This window comes from Alligator mississippiensis, chromosome 2 (assembly GCF_030867095.1).
Source record: "Alligator mississippiensis isolate rAllMis1 chromosome 2, rAllMis1, whole genome shotgun sequence".
Taxonomy (NCBI): Eukaryota; Metazoa; Chordata; order Crocodylia; family Alligatoridae; genus Alligator; species Alligator mississippiensis.
This window is the reverse complement of record NC_081825.1, coordinates 105,587,261-105,609,009: the sequence shown is the minus strand read 5'-3', so window position 1 is coordinate 105,609,009 and position 21,749 is coordinate 105,587,261. Positions and strand designations below refer to the sequence as shown.

At 41.3% G+C, this 21,749-nt stretch overlaps 1 protein-coding gene across 8 annotated transcripts in view; it reads right to left on the bottom strand.

Annotated features, from left to right (window-relative positions):
• Positions 1-5,349: 5,349 nt before the first annotated feature.
• The window catches only part of ELF2 (E74 like ETS transcription factor 2), a 67,582-nt gene continuing 51,182 nt past the window's right edge, over positions 5,350-21,749 (bottom strand). For 6 of the 8 annotated variants that reach the window (XM_019489762.2, XM_059722051.1, XM_006261712.4 and 3 more), the window contains 5 exons: positions 20,616-20,789; positions 18,162-18,248; positions 8,497-8,689; positions 7,735-8,082; positions 5,350-7,057 (listed from right to left, as the gene is read on the bottom strand). In XM_019489762.2, coding sequence (XP_019345307.1) covers positions 6,430-7,057; positions 7,735-8,082; positions 8,497-8,689; positions 18,162-18,248; positions 20,616-20,789 — 1,430 coding nt within the window. In that variant the 3' untranslated portion in view covers positions 5,350-6,429. The remainder of the gene's footprint in view (positions 7,058-7,734; positions 8,083-8,496; positions 8,690-18,161; positions 18,249-20,615; positions 20,790-21,749) is intronic. The other 2 variants (XM_019489764.2, XM_059722050.1) reach the window with 1 other exon arrangement.

The window sequence follows — 21,749 nt, the reverse complement described above, 5'->3', positions numbered from 1 at the left end:
CAGCAGGAACTGCCCCCCTCCTCTCCGTGCCTCCTGGGTGAACCACTCTCCGCACTCTGCCCCAATTGTGCGGCACCTGCCCCTGCCCCAGCCACACTCCCTCCCTCACCATAGGGGCCTTGATCTGCCCCCCTTCCCCTCACTTCTTAAAACCAAGAAAAATATAAAGGGGTACATGAGCTGAAACTTTGAGGCAGAAGGGGTACACTTGTTTAAAAAGGTTGGAAACCCCTGGGTTAGACCAGTGGTCCTCAGCTCTAACCTTTTCAAGACACAGAAAATACCAGCTCTTATTTTTCACTCACCTTTTTAGAGTAATTCACCTGTTGCCAAGAACTAGAAAGACACCAGCAGGTCAGAATGTTTCTTACACTGTGAACTCGTTTGAAATCTCCAAATTAATCTTATGAATCATGTTTGCATACAAAACAGTGCTAACATTGCTTGGCACCCTTGAAAAAATCTTAGGACACCTGAAGGTGCTGCGGCACCTTTGTTGAGAATCACTGGATTAGTCAAACATGCTCAAATAGCTAGCAGATCTACAGTATTGCAACAGTGACCAAAGCCTGCCAGCCTTTGTAACTAACACACTCATCTAAAAAGAAAGAATGCAGACAATGAAGACTACGTCATTTTATACCCACATTTAAACACCTTTTTCACTGCAGTCTGTTCACATTGAGGCTCATAGTCAAACAGCATTTGCTGCATTTTTGAAGCATTCTTTGGCAAGGTTTACATGTACCAGGCATGCAGTGACCAGAGGAAAAAGCCAAGGATCATTCCTTGGTACTGAGGTAAGATAAAGAGCTAATGGCAGTAGTGCTGGTGGCTCAGAATTTAGTTTGAGACTCATTACAAGTGCAAATTGTATGCATCATTTTTCCCTTCAGTTTCGTTACCCTAAGTCTGGACACAAGCATGTCATCAAGTGTGGCTCTGACATACTCTAGAATGTGCCTCTCACAGGACTGAGATTTTTAAGTTCACGTAAGGAAGTTCTTAAACACCAGCACTCCAAGTTTCACAAATTTCTTCTTATAGGGCATTTATACACATACCTTTTCATCCCACGATGCACCAGATATTCGGCAGGTTGGAGCAGACAGGTTTAATTGAGTCTGCTCCACACTGCACTGCGGCACGTGCAGTTGTATATGCAGTGAAATGCGTGTCAGTGCACAGAAAATGGTGGTGGTGCACTTTTGAACTAAAACACCTCCGAGGTGTTTTAGTTCAAAAGCATGCCACCGCCATTTTCTCAGCACTGGTGCACGTTTTGCTGCTCATACAACTGTATGCGCCGCAGCACCCGGCACTTAACTTTAAGACACAAGCATGTGTACAGATGCCCATAGTTCATACCTTATGTAGGGCAGACCTCTTCTCCCACATAACCACGCAACAGGCCTTTAGAAACAGCTTCTTAGGAAGAAAAAAATTTAAATCCTTTCATTTCAGCTTTCTATTTCTCTCCACAGCATGCTTTGTCTTGGCTCTTTTCAGTTCATACTGCAGTTCTCTGCTCATCAAACTGCCTGTCTACCAGCTGGCCTTCAGCTACTCACTCCTACTGACAGCCCCAGCTCCTGTTTTCTCTACCCTCTACCTCAGCAGTGACAGCTTCACAGGGGGCACAATTACTATAAACTTACTGCTTCCTTCCAATCACTTTATCTGGCCTTTTGAAATTTGGAGCCTGCAGAAATGACTCCAAAAGGAAGACAAATGGCTTGCATGACCTAGCACCAATTTAACATCTTCTGCCATACATCCAGCCAGTTTCCTTAGTATAAACAAACAGGTCCCTTTTTGACTTTCTTATTCAGAAACTATTCACTGAACCAGGGTGGATAAAAAGTTTGGGTTTTTTTTAAATCAGATTTTTTGATGTAATCTTTTTGTTAGTTTTTTAAGCATTTAAAAAAGATATATAGTTTTAATTTAAGATCCGTTAAACTCAAAGATATCATCATGGAATAGGGATTATAACTTCTAATTAGAATTTCTCCTATTTGAGACAATAGATTCACGTAACCTTTTTAGAAAAAGTTTATAAATAGGTCACAACAGGCCTTGGATTATATTAGTGGCCCAATCTTATGGGATTCCCAGAGACTCTTCTACAGTTTAGTAAAGATTAAAGAAAACCACACTACCCGATGGGGCTGTGCTCCGTCTAGGACCGTGGTTCCCAAGCTCTGACAGATTGCACATCATCAATATAAAACAATACAACCTTAAGTACCACCAGCAAATTTTTGTCATATAGTCATTATAATAAACCTGTTAATGCGTACCACTGACAGGTTATCTGCATACCACTGGTGGTACTGGTACCACAGATTGGGAACTGCTGGTCTAGAAGATCCCATTAAGCATCTCAGTGATGCTTAGTTTGTTCTCAAACTGGATTTGTGTCTCCAGAGATAACATCCTTGTTAACAGCAGTATATGGAGAGATAACACACCTGATTACTTACCCATCAGCCCTATTGTCTTTCTGCAACTTACCTGTACACAGAGTCAAGCTCTCTGGAAAAGAAGTTAAATGAATATAGGATTGTTGGGGCATGGGGTAGATCTGGGAAAGGAGGAGGAGTTTAGAGATAAATGCAAGGAGGGAGGGGCAGTAGAAACAAAAGAGAGGCATTGTGAGCAAAGTATTTCAGAAGTCTTGGAGGGATAAGTTCTTGAGTATAGCCTCTCCACTGATTTGAGATCTAGTGAGGAAATAGTATGGTAGAAGGAAAAATCTATCATGGCAGCAGGCTTACCAGGCTGTAAAAGAAAAAAGAAATCTCAAAGAAAGCCCCAAGCTAATAAAATATGGCTGCAGCACTCATTTGATGTCCTTCTAACAGTGTGGCAAAAATATCCCCCAAATATCCATGATTGATGTGAATTAGAGATAATTCATCTCCCAATAACTTTACAAGTATCTGCTTCAATTAGCTTTAGTAAATAAAATAACCAAATCATAATTCAGTTTTCTGATGTAGCTGCAAAATTAATCTGAAAAAATATCAAAATAAATCACTGCTTTAAAATGTAACCGACATCTCCGAGTTGTGAACAATATGTATTAGGATTATATCAAACAATAAGAGTGCACTTTTTGTAGAAAACAATGATTAAATTGAGGCTTTCTGACCAGTGATTTAAATCAGGATTTAAATTGATTTGATTTAAATCTAATTCACCCTGCATTGAATTTAAGTCCCATTCACAGGAAATAATAGCAGGAATCAAGTATGCATTTTATTAGCCAAGAAAACTTGAAAGTTTTTGCTCAAAGCTGTCTGTGGCCAACCTAACTCTGGGGTTGGTCATGTTTCTAGTTCCTGGAGCTGAAATTCAGAAGAGAGTTTATGCTGCAACACTCAGCATAGCAAGTGTTTAATGACCAGACATCCTGTCAGTCAGTGGAGTCCACCACATCAACTTGGGTGCCATGTACATGCATAAATATTCATTGTAGGGGGCACCAAAATTCAGGTCTCCCTCCTCCCAAATGAATGCCACAGTCCTTAGCAAATGGGCCCTCCCTTTTCTCTGGACATGAACATTCAAGTAGCATGCCATGAGAAAATTTCAGCAAGAGGGACAGATAGCCTGTTCCATAGACAAGATAAAGAAAGACTCATCTTGTGAATCCTACCAGAGATTAGATGAGCTCAGTGGCAATGCGTAGGGGGTGCACGGGGTTGCATGTCCAGTCCCTGAGAGTGCTAGTGCACCCCGTCAGGCCACACTCTCTGTTTAGCCAGTGGGCAGGCAGGAACACCAGTGGCCCCCCCCGCGAGCACCAACCAGGGAGTGGGGCTGCCAGCAAAAGTGGCCGTGCCGCTTCTGGAAGTGGTGCAGCCGCTTTTCTGGTGAGTGAGATTTGGCCATGGGGGACGCCTGCAGCTGATGACTCAAGAGTCACCCATGTATGAGCTAGTCAGAATGGTTTTCCTTTCTTTACATATCCTCTAGTTTCAGTTCTATGGCTCTTATTTGAGCATAAAACTATTATCCATGTTCCTACTAATACCAAGAAAGAAAAAAAAAGTCAAAATTCAGATGACCCACCAGAAGAAGTACCATAATCAGAAGTTAGGCTTAACCACCTCAGACTGTAAAGTGCTTTTCTGTTAAATCTCTGCTCCCCAAAAACACTCTCCACCCTGCTGTGAGAGGACAGACTTTTAATCTCACTGTCTGATTTCTGGAATCAGGGACATGAACTATTAAAGTTGTTTCACTCGTTAGGTATGCAGTAGTTCTCACATCAACTTTGACTGCAAAATAAGGAGAGTCTAAACCGCTGCTTGCATTTGGTTAAAGCACTGCAAGGTAATCAGATGTCCAGTCCCAAGTGCAGTGCAGAAACCTACACAAAATAGACTGTAATCATTAAAATCACAAAATGGTAAGGAGTCATAAGAAATACATTCCAGAAATGAGGGAAGAAAGATGGCGGGAATGGAGAAGATAAACAGAAACAACTGTTTTTACCTTTTTTTATAAAAACAGCAAAGGATAATTGAAGAGAAACGTTGCCAAATATGTTTTGCACCATGCCTAAATGACTTGTAGAACACCCTGCCACTGGATACCATTGGCACCCAGAATATGGTTAGGTACTTATATGAATAATGTGACTAGCCTAAGAATTCTGCACCAGGTATAAATCCTTGTGCTTCAGGGCATATGCCAATCATTGTATAACAGGGACTAGAAGAAATTTCCCCTTTGGACAGACTGTTCTGTAATTAGTCCCAACAGGATTTTGCATCTTTTTTTTTTTTTTGGCAGTATACGGTAATAACAAGAATGTTACACAGGAAATGGTACAGAATGGACTGGTGATTTGGATCCACTGTTTTGTTCCTAACTACTGAGTTACCTCATTTTCCCAAGCTGTTACAAAATCTGGCATCACATTATCCTCCTCTTAAAGTGCTCAGTGCAAAAGACAAAAAGTACAAGGAATGCAGTACAGGAATTATGTTCTTGCTCTCTTAAGGGAGTTATTCCCCCAGTGAGTGAAAGGTAAAGCGCCTGGGGCAGGGAGGATGCAGAATGGGAAAAGAATACTTTTGCAATACCCGAATGTAACGTAACAGGTAACGTTTATCTGTAATGACTAAGTCAAAGGAAGTTAACACTTGTTCCAGCACCAAGACCTGCATCATGATGCTACATGTGGGAGTTGAGTTCTCCCACCAAGAGAAGGAAGGTCCAAAACCAGCTGAATCAAGTGTCACAGTTGCATAAGGGTCATGACTGGAGCATATCAAGCTGGTAACTAAACAGCTGGACTAACTGAAGGGAAAACAAAACATTAGACCAAATCAATTAAATTTCATTTCTATATTTCAGTAAAACCTACTTGAATACACTTTGAAACAAGAGTACAACAAAATAGAATATACTTCAAATGTTGAATATACAAACTATTATAGTTCATTCTGAACACTGGTACTTCCCTCTTAAGTTTAACTAAAAAAAAAATTTACAGGTTTTAGAACTACCTGACAAAAAATTCATGCTGGGTGTGACCTTTCAAGTGATAGAGTAGAGCTGAAATTGAAATGTATGCACAGATGTCAAGGCTAAGTGAGTGACACAGGCATGTTTACAGCAAAAGGCCCAAAGCCTGCTGCTATTTTGTTCACAATTAAGAAATTTAGACAGACTTTAACTACCATACAAAATATGTTACATGTAATTCTATAACAATACTGTGCTAGGTACAAGATTTTTAAAAAATTTGTTTTAATAAAAAAAGCTTTACACAAACAAGCCATTAGCTTATTTCAAGAGAGATAACTGAAAATCAGTCTAAGGCTTTCAATTTTAAATCTGCGTAAGCTGTATGATACAAAATCCCTCTAGGTCTCTTTGTCTTCTTATAGAAGCTCTTTAATCCTCTCCTTTTATTCACATTCTAATATACCTAGTAGCAGAGTTTTCACATAGCACCAGTTGAGTACTGTGCGTACACAGTAATAATTGCTGGTATGCATACAAAATGCATCAGATTTGCCATCTGTAACAATGAGACTCTCCTCTCCACCTGAAAATTAAACCAAGGCAAGCCTCTCACCAAATTCATTTTAGTGTTCCAGGTCTTAGTGTAACTTGATTACGTAGTGAACTGTTTGGTCCCTTTCAGTCCTTTTCGTTTTCTTTCTTCACTGATTCAGTTGGTTTCCCCAATTGTAAGAGGCAGTTTCTGTCAGTATATCAACGTGGTTCAATTCCCACTGGAATATGGGACAGTTCATTCATTTCCAGTAAGTCATCAATGTATTAGTTAACATTTTGAAATTCTCATTTTTTACTTTGTGATCGCATCCATTTCCTACCCCCAATTATGTCAGTATGCTCAATCAATAATAGTCTAGAAAAGCCACATTGGTAGCTGCCCATCCTTCATTTCTCACATGTTACTATGCCTTCTGTTTTCACTGTTACAGGAAGGGCAATGGCTGAAGGCGTACTGACAACTACAACATGGGTCACAGTCTTGCTTCCATCTGCTGGCTTCTCTTCTTGCACAAGTTGCAGTGTTTTTACTTCACGTTCTTGTTTTAAAGCTGCTGCATCTGATTTAACTTCCGGCCCTTTTATGACTGCGCTAATAACTCTGGGAGGAGTCTGGCCAGATGCCTGCTGGGCAGGCACTGATAGTCTCATTACTGGTGTCCCATGAGCTATAGACACAGGGGTAAGTGCTCTCACTGCCAGTGGGGTTCCAACTATGTTAATACTTCCTGACCCAGTCAAACCTGTTTTTGTCTGCAGCTGGCACTGCGTGAGTTGTGTAGCAGGGATGGTAATGATTTTGGCAGGCTGCATTGTGATTTTCTCTCCATTTTCAGCAGATGCTGGCATCACAGTAGGGATTGTCTGGATTACTACTTTTGGAGTTGTTGCCGTTGTTGGACTTGTGTTGGTTATTAACGGTGACCCTGCATTTACTGACTGTACTGCTACAGTTGAAATTTTCTGTCCCAGAGATGTCATTACGACAGGCACTTGCATCGCCACACGAACAGTCCTGTTGAAAAATTAAAATCCAAAATGCAGATCACCAACAGATCTAAAAGAACTGAAAACTAGAACTCAAACGGTCTTAAATACTCTGCCCTTTTTGGATACACCCAGCAGGCAAGAGTTTGAAAGTAAAACTCCATTCCCATCCATATCCTCATTTAAATAAATCATGAGATTCTTTGAAAAGATGAGTCCAGTGACTAGTATACTAATAAATATTTTTGTGAGGTGTTTGCAACTGGCTCGCATCCCACAAGCTAGACTTGTACGTCAACTTCCATCCTGCCAAGACTCACAACATTAATCACAACAGACTTTCTAACTTTAAGGCAATTAATAAAAAACAAAACTTATTTTTAAAAAAGTCTAGAGTTGTCCCCTAAGTCCATATGTAGTCTCAGAAACAAAGGGTCTGATTTTTCAAAACTGATGAACACCAGTTTGGCCCCACAAGCCCTTTTTAAAATCAAGCTGTTTATTAGGAAGTCTAAACGAATGACCTAAGGAACCAAAGGTTCTTATTTTTTAAAAGACCCAGGGGTCTTGTAGCTGGAGACCACTTTACAACTATTACACTTAGTTCTTAATATTTTAGCAAGGTGTTGGGCACCAGTTTATCTGACAGTACTATATAGCTTCCTACAGAACTCAGTCTCCTGACAGAATCACATTAACACCAACCTGGGAGCTGTTGTTGCTGGAACAGTGGTAGTGGTCGTGGAGGGACGAGATGATGTATCATGCCCTGGTGAGGCAATATTTACAACTCTGGCAACTGCTTTTTCTGTTCTTGTACAACTTAACTGGGAACAGTTTTTTCCTCCACGTGCAGATGCTGCTTTCAAGAGGTTTTCTGCAGACAATGACACTCGTTCCAAAGACTTCTCATCAGTAGGCATTGTCAAATCTTCACTGCAGGATTCGCTTTTGTCATCATCTATGACCACTATGTTTTTTGGCATCTCCTTAAACTGATATACAAGCCTTTGCCCTTCAACCTTTGCAAGAATTCCTCTTTGATAGTAATATCTGCAAGGAAAAATACAATTATTAAACAAAAGAGTGATAATTTTAAACAGGAACTTATCCTATGCTAACAATTAAATTTAAAAAATGCTAATGTTTAATAAACTAATCAAATATACTGATTATGTGTACTTCAAGTACTAGTTCTTAAAAGTTTGGGAGTTTAAGATTATTTTTTAAAAGATTTTAAAATAAACATAATAATTGAGATATTAAAAAAGTAACGTAAACTGCAGAGATTTTGGTTTATAATAAACAGCCAGTGTTTAACAACTATAAAATCTGGTAAGTATATAAAGGCTCAAATGAGACGTTTTTAATAGGCGGTATTGATTTCAAGGTCTCCGATTTCAAATTAATCAATTATGCGTATAAAGATTGTGTGTGTAGTTAAAGGAATTCTTCCCCTTTGTTTACCTTAGGGCCCTTCCCATAGTCTCATAGTTCATATCAGGTTTGTTCTTGTGTTTTCCCCAGAGCTTGGAGACAGCTTTTGAGTCCACAAGTTTAAAGATGCCCTTCTCTCGCTGAGTCCACTTAATGTACCGAGGACAAGTATTTTTGTCCTGCAGAAGGTCTAGAAGGAACTCCCACAGGTATGTTGTGTTACCTAGAAACATAAGAACACGTATGAAAGTTAAACAATTTACATGTAAATATTAAAACACCTCTCTACGAAGGTTTGAATGGTTACACTATATACAATGTTTTGTATGACATTTACTTTTAACATATAGTATGCATGTGCTTATTCATTCAGATAGGTTTAGGAAAGCTTTCATAAATGTTTATATTCTGAAACAAAGGGGCTAGTATAGAATTGTACTGTGCTATACAACATAGGGAACTTCTATGCCACAACTCCCTCTCAGTTCTTGAAAGAAGGTGAGGAACAGAATCTTATGTCATTATCCCCTACTGGGGCTACTTAGTTGCAACATGAACAGTGCTCTGAAAAGAATTCTGTTAAGCCTAGGGCCAATGGATATCAGTACCTGTGTAGAGTCTGTGCTTTCCACAATGGAATTTCAAGATAGGAGGAAGTAGGACAGGGATGTAACTTTAAAGCAAAAAACTTTGTAAGTAAAGTATTTACACTTTTTTTGAGAGATCTGCCTCCCTCTCCGCCTGCCCAACATTATAAGCCCCCACACTACTAGAAAGCTCTTTTCCCAAACCTTTAACCTGTCTGCATCCTTTCCATCATGGGACTTGTGTTTAGGGACTTCACCCTTTTGTTGACTTCCCTACTGTTCTGATCCTGTCCAGTCGTATGTCACGCAGCACCCTCTGAATACTTTAGCCATTCCAACTACTTAGTATTATTATTTTATCATGGTAATACCCATTATGCTAGGCACTGTACACATACATACATAGACCGTCTCTGTCCCAAGCAGCTTGCTTCTGCAAGTGCACTCTCTCAAGTTTCAGACAAGTGTTATATCCAACAAAAAACCTCCAGCATTGCATAAAATCCAAACTGAAGGGCTATCTGGACTCTGATTATATCACATGCATGTATGAGAATAGAACAGAAACAGAGAAAAGCAGACCAGATTCTGATTACCACAGCTGAATTGTTCCAAAGAAAGATTATCAAAATAGAGAAGAGATGCTGCAGAGCAGGGGTGGGCAATGTTTTTGGGCTGAATGCCAAAAAACTAAGCAACCTGGACTTGGAAGATTTGGCATGCCAGGAGCAGACAGCGAGGGAACCACAAGGAGCCCAATCCTTGTTGTGGCAGTGTAGCCCCAGCCCCTTCCCATCGTGCTCCATATGTAGCCACTGCCAGCAGTGAGCCAGGCCAGGACTCTGGACCCCAATGCAGCTGCTTGCAGCTGTCTGCTGCAAGCAGCCCAGGCTCTGGGCAGGCCCCTGCTGCCAGCCAGACCCTGGGCAGCTTGCAGCAGGCAGCCAAGAGCCGGCAAGCAGCTGCACTGGGGTCTGGAGCCCCAGTCTGGCTCATTACCAGCAAAAGCTGCACATGTGCCTGGGGGAGCATGGCAGGGAAGGGGTTGGGGCTGCACTGCCCCCAGCCTTCCCTGCTCCAAGGCACATGTACAGCTGCCGCCAGCCATAGACCCAGGCCAGGGCTCCAGACCCTGGTGCAGCTGTTTGTAGCCTGCCTGCTGCAAGCAGCCTGGGCTCTGTAGCAGTGGTGGCTGCACACATGCCTCAGGACACATGGCGGGAAAGAGGCTGGGGCAGTGCAACCCCAGCCCCTTTCCTGCCCTGGAGCCCAAGGTTCATGTGCAGCTGTCACCAGCCACAGAGCCAGGCCAGGGCTCTGGACCCTGGTGCACCAGTTGCAGCCTCCTGGCTGCCTGCTACATCTGGCCTGGGCTCTGGATAGCTGCTGCTTGCCATGGAGCCAAGCATGGCTTGCAGCCTCCCCACTACCTGCTGTAAACAGCCCAGGCTTCATGGCCAGCAGCAGCTGCCCGGAACCTAGGCTGGCTGTGGGATGCCAACCAAAATGACTTCACATGCCCATGCTCTGCCTCCTACTGTAGAGTCCTAAGAAAGAACAAATGACACAAGGCTGTCAAGTACATAAAGTAAGTTTGAGTTTTACCCACTATCAGAGAGAAAACAAACATAGGTCTTTATGAGAGTGCAGATTCAAATTTCATGATGTGACCAAGTTTTCATTACTCAAGGAATAAATTCAGTGGCCCAAACAAACGTACAAAAACTATAATGTGCTGAAATAGCAACCTCCCACACAGCCAAGTATTTCCCCTCAAAACTGGTGACTGCAGCATGGAGGCTAAAATCTGCAAAATCTATGATGAAAATGGTGCAAAATACCTTACTTCTCCCAGAGGTAGGCTCCAAAGCACCCCTACAAAATCCTAGAGTCAGCTGTCCCGAATATACTTATAGATCGCCAAATACCTCTTTGGGAAAGGTACTGTAACACTCATTAAATGATTGAACTGAAGGCCAGAGATCAAATTACTTGACCTAAGAAATAAAGGTCCCAATGTATAGCCCAATGAAATTTATACAAGTCTTCCAATTGATTCTGTGAAATCTTACTGAGACCCACAGGTAAGATACAGTAACAAATAAAATTTAGCAATTCTAATACCCAGGCCCCTGTTTTAACCAAGAGACCATGCTTCCTAAATATTCCCAACTCTCCTAGGAAAAATAAAGATCAATAAATCATTGGTTGAGGCTTACAATGATTTTAACTTTATTTTGCCTTGCTAAATGAAATGTTAATGAAGTTTCAGTCTCATGCAATGCTTTTTTCCCCCTAAAGATATTATGCCTTAGTCTTCTAACTGCATACTATAAAAAACCAAAACGCAGTTTCCAGCCCAAGAAATTATTCCTATTGGAAAAGCCTGGAAATCATTTTCTTATGGCCCACAGGGGTACAATTTTTTCCTTGTGGTGATCTTGCCAAACTATTAGGGCCAAATTCTGCCTACAATAAATTTTAAATCACAAAATTAAACTCCAGTGTTAAAGAGGGAGCAAGGATTTCTACATATATTTTTTTTCTCTATGAAAAGGGTAGATGAGGTTCAACAAGGACAAGTGCAAAGTCCTGCACTTAGGACAGAACAATCCCATGCACCAGCACAGGCTGGGGCTGACTGGCTGGGCAGCAGCTCTGCAGAAAAGGACCTGGGGGTTACAGTGGGCAAGGAACTAAATATGAGCCAGCAGTGTGTCCTTACTGCCAAGAAGGCTAATGGCACCCTGGGCTGCATTTACAGGGGTGTTGCCAGTAGGTCAAGGGAAGAGATTATTCCCCTCTATTCAGCACTGGTGAGGCCACATCCAGAGTACTGTGTTCAGTGCACCCCGCTACAGAAAGGATGTGAACAAATTGGAAAGAGTCCAGCAGAGGGCTGAAGGAGGGTTCGAAAAAAGATGGAGCTAGACTGTTCTCACTGGTGACAGATGACAGAACAAGGAGCAATGGTCTCAAGTTGCAACAAGGGAAGTTTAGGTTAGATATTAGGATGGATTTTCTCACTAGGAGGGTAGTAAAATGCTGGAACAGGTTACCCAGAGAGGTGGTGGAAGCTTTCAAAACCTGGCTAACATATCTTTGGCTGGGATGATCTAGTCAGGGCTGGTCCTGCACTGAGCAGAGGGTTGGACTAGATGACCTCCTGAGGTCCCTTCCAACCCTAACTTTCTATGAATCTATCTACAAAGTCACAGATTTAAAGAAATTTCTCAGATTTTTTGCAACCGTTATACTGGCAATTCAGTAGATGGCACCCTTCCCTCAGTCTATTCAACACAAGTGTTAACTGACACAAGTTTGGCATAAACATAATACTCAACAGTAACGAGTAGGTCATCCCAAAGTCATGCCAAATAAAACTAGATTATACCACCACTATACTATTGTTTATTCTATAGTTGATATGTAAAAAACATATTTCAGAAATGTTTAATGTTATCTTTAAAATATTTTAATGGGAGATTTTTAATCCTTTCTCCTGTAAAGCCAGGCTTTCCTAAGTCCCAAATACATGTGCCTGTTTTACGTTTTAAAACAGCTAAAAATATCTAGATGACTTTTTCTGTACTTAAAGTCAGTATAAATCTGAAGTCCAATATAGTAGGTCCTTTCAGTGGTAGAAGTGCAAACTCTCCCAAGAAGCCACAAGCACCTTCTAAAGGCAAATTTTCTCAGCTCTGATCTCAAAAAGCAAGGACCTGTCTGACATATCTAATGCTAACCCAGAACTTCTTAATCGATGATTCTAGCTCAAAACAGAGTTGACGAGGGAAGGCTGAGAAGGAGGAGGAGTTGTGTAATAAAGAGAGGAAACCCTTTTTTAGTGGTGGGCTGTCCGTTTTCTAAAATTATCGCCTGGATAAGTGGTTTGGAGGTCTGGAACATTAGGAGTAGCCTTGAGGTGGAAAAATTAAAGGCCAGAATGTACATGTAGTGTTATAAGATATCACACATGTCTACAATCTGTCATGTGGATACCACTACTGATGCAGAAGCAACTTTGTGCTGTCCAGCTTGAATATCCCTGGAAGTCTTATGCCAACTGTTCTCACTGCTAAGGATCATTCAAGATAGTTAAAGAACATAAGCACTGAGAAGTCGGGTTTCATTTTGTGCCACAATCTGGCAAATACTGACACTACGGTATTTCTACTCTACCAGGATTTTCTTGTATAAGGGCTCCTCAAGAGGCCAATTAAACTCAGCCTAATTCTGCTTTGCACCACTAACTACCATGGTTCCAACAGGGAATCAGTCAGCATGCACACACATAGATATGCTGCAACAGGGAGCCAGAGGGCAACAGGCTGAGTTAGCTCCTGGAGGGCTGGCAGCTAGGAAGCAGGCAGTGAGCTAGCTGCCAGCAAACAGGCAAACCTGTAGCCACGTGTAGAGGCCACCCCTGAAGGAATAACTCCCCCTGGAAATAGTTGCAGAGCAGTAAGCTGCACCAGGGCACAAATCTGGGCAGTTCAGAAGAACACAGCCACAAGCAGCTGAGTTAAACTGCAGCAAGGCAGACTGGTCATCAAACCCAAAAAGGAAACTCTCGTGGATGGTTGGAGAGGAACCTGACAGGAAGAGGTGTGGTTTTGGAGGCACATAAGACCTTAGTGCCTGAGACCAAGCAGGGGGTCTGGCCCTACAGGCAGCAGGGAAAGGAGCTCTTAAGCAGGATGGCTGCAGGATAGTGACTGACTGATACCTGAGCAGCCCTGGGAAATGCAAGTAAGTAGCTTACAGTTTGCAGGGAAGTATGACCCAGTAGGAGGAGAGTTTTGTTATACAGCTAGTGGTCCTGTGTTTATGCTCACATTACACTGATGGACCAGGTGTAGCTATAAGGGCAAAAGAGGCCACAAGGAGGTGCCTGAGGAGTGCACCTTGGTTTAAGTCACAAGGTGCCCCAGGGGAACATGGTGTTTTGAGCCCAACCAGGGACTGAGGCTCACAAACAAGCAGGCAAAGACTGACGGACAAAGCCTGAACTAGAAAGGAATTAGAAATGACCTGAAGCTGGGAGGGTTAAGAGGCTCCAGTCCAAGGAGGGTGAAACCAGGGCCAGGGGCCCAGAGCCCAAGAGGTATAAGACGGGCTGGAGCCCAGAAGACAGATCCAGTACAGTGGGCCAAGGGTAGGGGCCCAGCTAGAGAAAACAGGCAGAACTGGGAAGGCTGAGGCCCCAACAAAGGTTTGGAGGCCTAAGGAGGCCTAACATTGTAATGGGGGCAAAGTGCCCAATCGGAGTGATAAGCAGGAAAATCCACAAAGCATGGGCATAGTTGTAGGGGCTGAAGGAGGCCACAAATCTCTCTTAAGGCAACAGGTGCCCTCATGGATGGGCGAGGAGGGCCCACTTGGCACAAGAGGGGCAGGACTGGGACCAGCAGGGTCCGGGAAGGACTTACTGGCCATAGAACGGATAAAGGCTCACTCCGGGACCCTAGAGCAACTTCCCTTTTTTTTTCAAATCAATTAAGCACATCAAGGCATGGCAGGAAAAAAGAAATGGGAGGGTACCCAGGGAACCAGAGTGGGGCAGAAGCTGTGTGGCCACCAGGAGGTGTGGTCACAGCTGCCCCTGGGGACTCCCTCCTGTCACATATGCATATTAGCCGTTTTGGCTGTGGCTGCCCAACAGAGGACTGCCCAACATTTTGCTTCTTGCACAATATCAGCTGAGGGCCATCTCCCAGTTACTTAGCATCTTGTAGCTAGCTTGATCTGTATAGAAAGTATAAACTCCAAAAGCAGAACAAGTAAACCTACAATATAAAAATCATCCTTCAACAAAAGATATCCCAGAAAATAAAACTGAACGTATAACTAGCCCTTGGGGTAAAGAAGTCTCCTCAAATGCAGAATTCTAAAACTCTATGACACGATGGTTAGGCATCTGAGAATGTCATCAGGTGACCTCCTTAAAACAACAGGATAATAAGTTAAGCAGTTCCTCTTCTTTTCTGATTTTACGAATATCAGATTCTTAGTTCTTGGATACTAAGTATTTTGAAAGACGTCCAGTTAACTAATACTGAACAAGGAACGGCATTTTTAATATAAAGAGAGGGGTAACCTCGTGTTATCTTGTGATAACTAAGAGATACAAGCGGAGCCTCAAAATTATGCTTTCAAAAAAATCAATATTTCACAAGAAGTGATCAACTAGGGAAAGTGTTCACCCAAAAAGGCAGAAACTATGGTAGGAGAGTAGGTATCCTTCTACAAAAAGGGGTTCTGTAACACATCCCAAGCAAGGCATTTCCCAAAAGTATTCTTCAGAGAATGGAATATCACCTTAATGAGACCAGACAGGAACATAAAACTGAGACAGGTTTAAAAAAAAAGGAAATTAGAAACACTGCTAATTAAGATGCTGAAAAAAATAACCAAAAGAAATCAAATGATTTTTTAAAAATACCAAGAGCAGAAAGTCTGAGAGAATCAGTAAGGTCTATTAAAACAACAAGTAAATGAAGAGATCATCCAAGAAGAACTGAAGACACTGCATAGAAGATAATGGTTTTTGTAGTGATTCTCACCAGTCTAACCAAGTCGTACTTTTTTCCACCCGCAAGTTCCAGGTCTATGGAGCTTGATAAAACTTGATAAAGAATCATATGAACAGAAGAGGGTCCTAGATCAAACAGGAGCAAGGTTCTGAGAACACATGTAGGGCCACTTGCAGAGCAACTGAATTATGCACTGCCAACTTCCCCAGAAAACATGTGCGTTTCAACCAGTGTGTTACTATTAAGATCCCTGAAACTGACTCTCCTCGGTTTCACAGGAGTCCAAAAAGCTTTTTGTTCAGTAAGCATGATCATCACTACAAAGGTGCAAAACATCTATGACATGCTGATTCATAGCAACTTGTGAACATTTGCTACCAGTCAACTGCCTGCTAAGTAGAAAGTGGAGACTAGAGGACCAAGAAAGGATGTGCTATGCATGAGTGGAATGATGATCTAGAACTGAAAATGCTGAGGTAGTGAGAAGCTCCTAGGAGACGCTGCACTTAAGATATGATTAACCAGTTAATCGCATCTTAAATAGTCACCAAGCCACACATTCAAGCAATTAATGGCTTGAAAAGAACAGGAAATAAGCCACAAAATGTGTAATTTTGTGGCTGGTTTCCATCACATCTTAAACTAAATATCTGGTAGGGTTCTTGCCACACAGCTTGATGCATTACGTGGTAAGGCTCTGAGACTGTCCCCACTGTGGCCTTGGGGCCCACAATCAACTAATTGTCAGTCTGAGCACCAGGATGGCACCAGAGTCTCCAACAGGCTCTGATGCAGTCTCAGGGCTGAGAACGCAATCACCTGAGTGTTTGTTCCAGGCTTGGGACCCCATCTGCTGCACTGCAGTCCCAGGATTGAACCCCACAATCTGTCACTGTGGGTCCCAGGTCCAGGATCACACTGGAGTCTCCAACTGGTGCCACAGCAGTCACTGGGCACTGGGCTGGAACTCTCAATCAGCTGATTGCCAGTTCCAGTTTCCAAACTACATCAGTTCATCAGGCACTGATCCTTCTATTTACCAGTGTAGGGGGAGCCCAGGATCATGATGCCAGTATCTCCCTGCACTGGCAAGTTGTAACAGTGCAACTGGGATCTGATCTCCAATACCAAAGTCATACATCCTGCCATGCATGTGTAGCATCAGGGAACAAATCCCATTATATCAGTAAGTGAACATGTACCAGGGGCAAGGAATTGTCAGCACACAGCCTGGATATAGACATGTGTCCGTGCGAGTGTGCACTAACACACATACATCCCACTCCCTTACCCTCCCATCCCCACCACAAATCTGTGCTGGTGGTCCTATATGAACTACTATTGCTTCTTGAGGCCCAAACAGTTTGTGCTACGGGGTAATTCTTCTACAATCTTGTAATCCAAACAATACCTAAAACTGATATACCATACCCAAATCCAAGATGACTCTGAATTTAAGAGGAGTCCCCCCAACATTTTCCACATATAGAATCTAATTATTGTCTTAAATTCGCTCAGTGGGTAAAGCAGTAATGGGGCAGGCAGGAGGGAGGCAGTACAGGGGGCAAGCAGCCTGCCCCCTGCCTCCCACCACCACTTGCCTACTCTGCTGTCTGCCCTGATGCCTGCCCCCCTGCTACTTGCCCTAGCCCCCAATGAAAGCACACCTGGCACCTGCCCACTACTTACCCTCCAGCCCCACTACAACCCAGGGCTCAGCACATGTGCTTGCCCTTGTCCCAGCTCCAGCAGCAGTAATTTGCCCTAGCAGTTACTTGCCCCAGCCCCTGGCCAGTAGCAGCAGCTCCAACCTAGGCTCCAGCTAGAGTTTCTTCCACCTCAACAGCAGGTCAGGGTCAAAACAGCTGCAGCAGCCCCCCTCCCAAAGCCTTGTACTCAGATCCAAAACAAAGGGATTACCTCCCCCGCAATGTTAAATGGGGGGTCCTAGTCTTAGATTCAAGTAAATATGGTAATATAGTCAAGCCAGCTATTGAAGCTACTACATAACCAATACAAATTCCTTGATTATATGTGAACCACTGAGGAGCCTGAATTCCACTTAGGAAATGTGCTATTCTGCACACAATAATGCCATCTTCAAGATTACCCAAATACATTTTTATACAGCATACATGAACATACCCAAAATACTTTCACTGGCCAGCAATGGACTTTCTAGTGGCAACTCAATAAAGTCAGTATCTAGCAACAATCCAGCAGACTTTACAACGTGCAGCATAAGGAGAAGTCAATGCACACAAGTGGAGTTTAAATGAAAATGCAAGAGAGAGTTTTACTAACTGAAGCATTTACCATAAACATCTGTATGACAGTGGTGCCAGAATCTCTTATTTTGCTAGATCTTGCATAAACAAGTAGACTCAGGGTAAAATTCTCACCTACTAAAGGCAATGGAAGTTTGTCCACTGACTTCAATACAACCAGGATTTCACTCATGGCATTTCACAATATGTACTTTGCGTTAGTATACAAAAGATCTACTGGGACTTAAATTGTCCTAAAAGTATACAAGTGCTTTTACTTTTAAGACTTAATACATGGAAATTACCTTTGCCTTCTCTGGGTTTCTTCTTTATACCCAACTCTGGAGACCCATTGGAAATGGCTGACTGTTGGGTCTTTGGTTTTCGGCCAGCTACATATAACAATAAAGAAAATAAGACACATACATAAACAAAAATATGCAAGTTTATACCTGAGCTTATACCTATGCCTGCAAGAAACTATTCAACTGAATCGCGTTACTACCTTATAATAATTGTGTGGGCTACATGATTATGCAGTAGCCTAATTTAAACATGTATTATTGCTAAGATCTCTCTTTTGAAAGTCACAATTTGTTAAACTGTGCATTTTGTAGGTCAATGTTAGTCAGCTGTAGGCAAATTCAACAAAGTTAAAGCAAGCACTAAACATATACAGTTAAACCTGTATACATTTGCATTCCTTTGTTTACAGACAGTAATTTTATATAAAATTATTAAAATAAAATTATTGCATAATTTTATTGTAGACTAAAACTAAGGTTGCTCAGATACCCAAACTCTGGATTAATATACCCTAATATGTTGGGATGTTTGTGAAGTCAACCAAAATTAGTATCTTTGTTTTATATTGCTTTATCCTTATGTTTTATTTTCTTCAATATTACAGCGATGCATTCCATCTTAAACCATTTTTTGGTCTGGAAATTTTTAGAAATGTCTGTCCATGTGTGAATGATGTTGATGTACATCAATGAAAACTGCTATGCTACGCATTACAACAGGAAATAGAATCTGCTGCTATCCTCTGAAAGCAATGCCTGTCAGCAGAACTCCTGTATTTAGAGTTTCATAGTTTTAATAATTACATATTTGCTACATTTATTTTCCATGCATTACTACCTTGCTAAATAGCATTTATTTTGTTAAAGTGTGTCAAGCAGACAAGATGCATCTTCCTATTTTAATAATGTATTGTTACATTTTATATAAAATAATTATTTATACATGCATAATTCAACAGTTATAAAAACCGCAGTATGTCAAATATTATAGTTGAGGCTAATTATGGACAACTACTATCCAAGAGAGTCACGTTTAACCACTGCAGACTCTACTGTAGTCTTCTCCAAGACTGTTTTGTGTCTCTTGCTAAGATGTGGTAAACAGCATTCTAGGGATTTGGCAGATACCACAAATATACCTTCCACGACAGAAACAAAGCATAGTATTTTTGAGGCCCTATCCTAAAAAACGAAGCTACTGATACCATGGTTCAGACACCTGCTTCAAAAGAAGAAACAGCAAATTCAAAAATAAAGAGGGGACTAGTAAAACAAAACTGAAAAAGTAAAGAAGAAGGAAGTCCCATTCTCTCCAAGAATACAGATAACATGACAGTTATTCAAATCTTTGACAACTCACCATTCAAGTTATTGGCATCAAAAACTTGGGCAGTGCAGAGGATAACAGTGCCAAGTTACCTTTACTTACATAACCCAAATTTGATAAATATAAACGTTTACAATTATACTACAATTTTGGAGGGTTGTGGATTTATTTTTCATTAGATATTAAAAAAGTGACAAAACAGCTGGCCAGAATACCATTGGTGTAGCTTCTAAGGAACTCATTGCAGTTTCTGGCTTTCACTGAATAATTATTTCTGCCTCAAGGTTTGGACAACAAGAACAATTGTGTATATTTAGTGAATAAACCATAGTTGTTGATGGCAAAACTGGAAGTTCAGTTACAGAATCTTAAGATTCTGATGGAAGCTGTGAACCTCAGCCCAAGGAGGCAGAAGAGAATGTTGTTTCAACCTACAAATGCAGTGTCCAAAGTCCCACCACAAACACCCTCCTGTGAAACACCTGGTGATAATGTGCACACTACAGTTCTTACCCCCAGGCAGTAATTCCAGATGTTCTCAAGAGTTGACATTTCCTCTCATGGTGGCCTAGAATTGTAGCTTTTGAATTATTTGGAATTTAAAATAAGGTATCCATACCTAAACTAGTACCTTAAAACTGTGGGGGTTTTTTTCATAACTGTAAATGCCTATACCAAAATTTACAAGTTTCAGTTAAAAAAGAAAAATGTATCAAGAAAATCAGGATTCTGTTTACCAAAATGCAACCCTATCCTTTTTTTCAAAATTCCTTGAAATTCAAGTTACAGATGATGCATATTTCAGAGAATTCATTTTTATACATATAAATTTTGTCTGGAATCCTTTTTTTTTCCCCAATCTTGCTGCTCCTCACATTTAATTCAACCCTCTTCTTTATCAGTGAACAATATTCTTTTGCTATGCTTTCCTCCCTTATTTTGTTGTCTCTTCATTCCTTACATGCCTGCATTTCAGAGTTCATTTTGTGGGCACTAGCTTATAAACAGAGAATTAGACATATGCTAAATTATCACCATCTAAACCAGACCCCTTTGCTTACAGTACTATGCACCAGTGATGAAGTTATATTAACACCTACAGCTTTAAAATCAAAGGCTATATTTACCTTTTTTCTTTTTCATTGGCTCATGGATATCAGGGGATGTTGGCACAGGAGATGTGTCCATTGGTTCAGAGTCCTCAGTTGATACTTCCACCACAGTCTCTGTAATCACATCTGGCCTCATAGCAGCATGGATAAACTCTGGGGTTGACATACAAGGAGGGACAAAAACTTCCACTAAAGAAAAGAAATACACCTGGTAAAGTCTTTAACCAATTACCTTACTGTATCTGACATGGATTTATATTAAGAAAATAATCCCAAAGTGTTTAAAATGACCCAGGGAAGAAATTTTGCAACCTTATACAAGCTGACATTTGAGAGTTCAATCCAGCCCCAAAACTTGAGCATTTATATTTATCATATCCCTGCATAAGGGAAATGACCGCTCTTTAAGTCTATCACATGCAGGTAGTTGTGAAATGACCCGTTCCTTTTTCAAAATAGGGAAAAGGCACTGAATTTCTTATGTTATGGTTTAAAGTGCCAGCACTTCCATCCTACAGACCTGCGAAAACAGGAGTTTCATTTCATCACAATTTAAAAGTCTGACCTAAAATGCTACATACCATTTAATCTAACCAAAATGTTATACATGCATGGAGGAGAGTCCTCCTACCCCTACTTCAAAATAATAAAATATGAAGCTGTTTAAAATGCAAAGTATTAAAAACAGTAGTTTATCCAACAAATTATTTTTAACAATGGATTTAAGAATGGCTTAAATTGCTTAAAAAATCCTCATCTGTTACCTTTCAAAAGTGCCTGCTTTCCTCATGTTGGCTTCTACGCTCACTAGTTATCAACATTTACAACATGGCTCATTCCCAGTTGTCTCTACTAGAGCCAGAGCTGTCAGCACAGATGCTGCCAACACTATTTCATAATAAGCTCCTATTTTCAGCTGCTTACAATTTCTGCCAAACTTCTACTTTTCAGGCTGAATTTTGTTAGAAACAAGGCTAAGGAAAGGCATGATATTTTACCCATGTAAAAAAAATCTAGTTACTTCTCTTGGAGACAAAGTTTCCATATCTTAAAGTATGGGTAGGGCATTAGCCTTTCAAGTATTTGCCATCCTCAGAAATCTGGCAAGATCTGGCTAAATCAAGAGCCTCTGAATTACTTCAGTTTGCT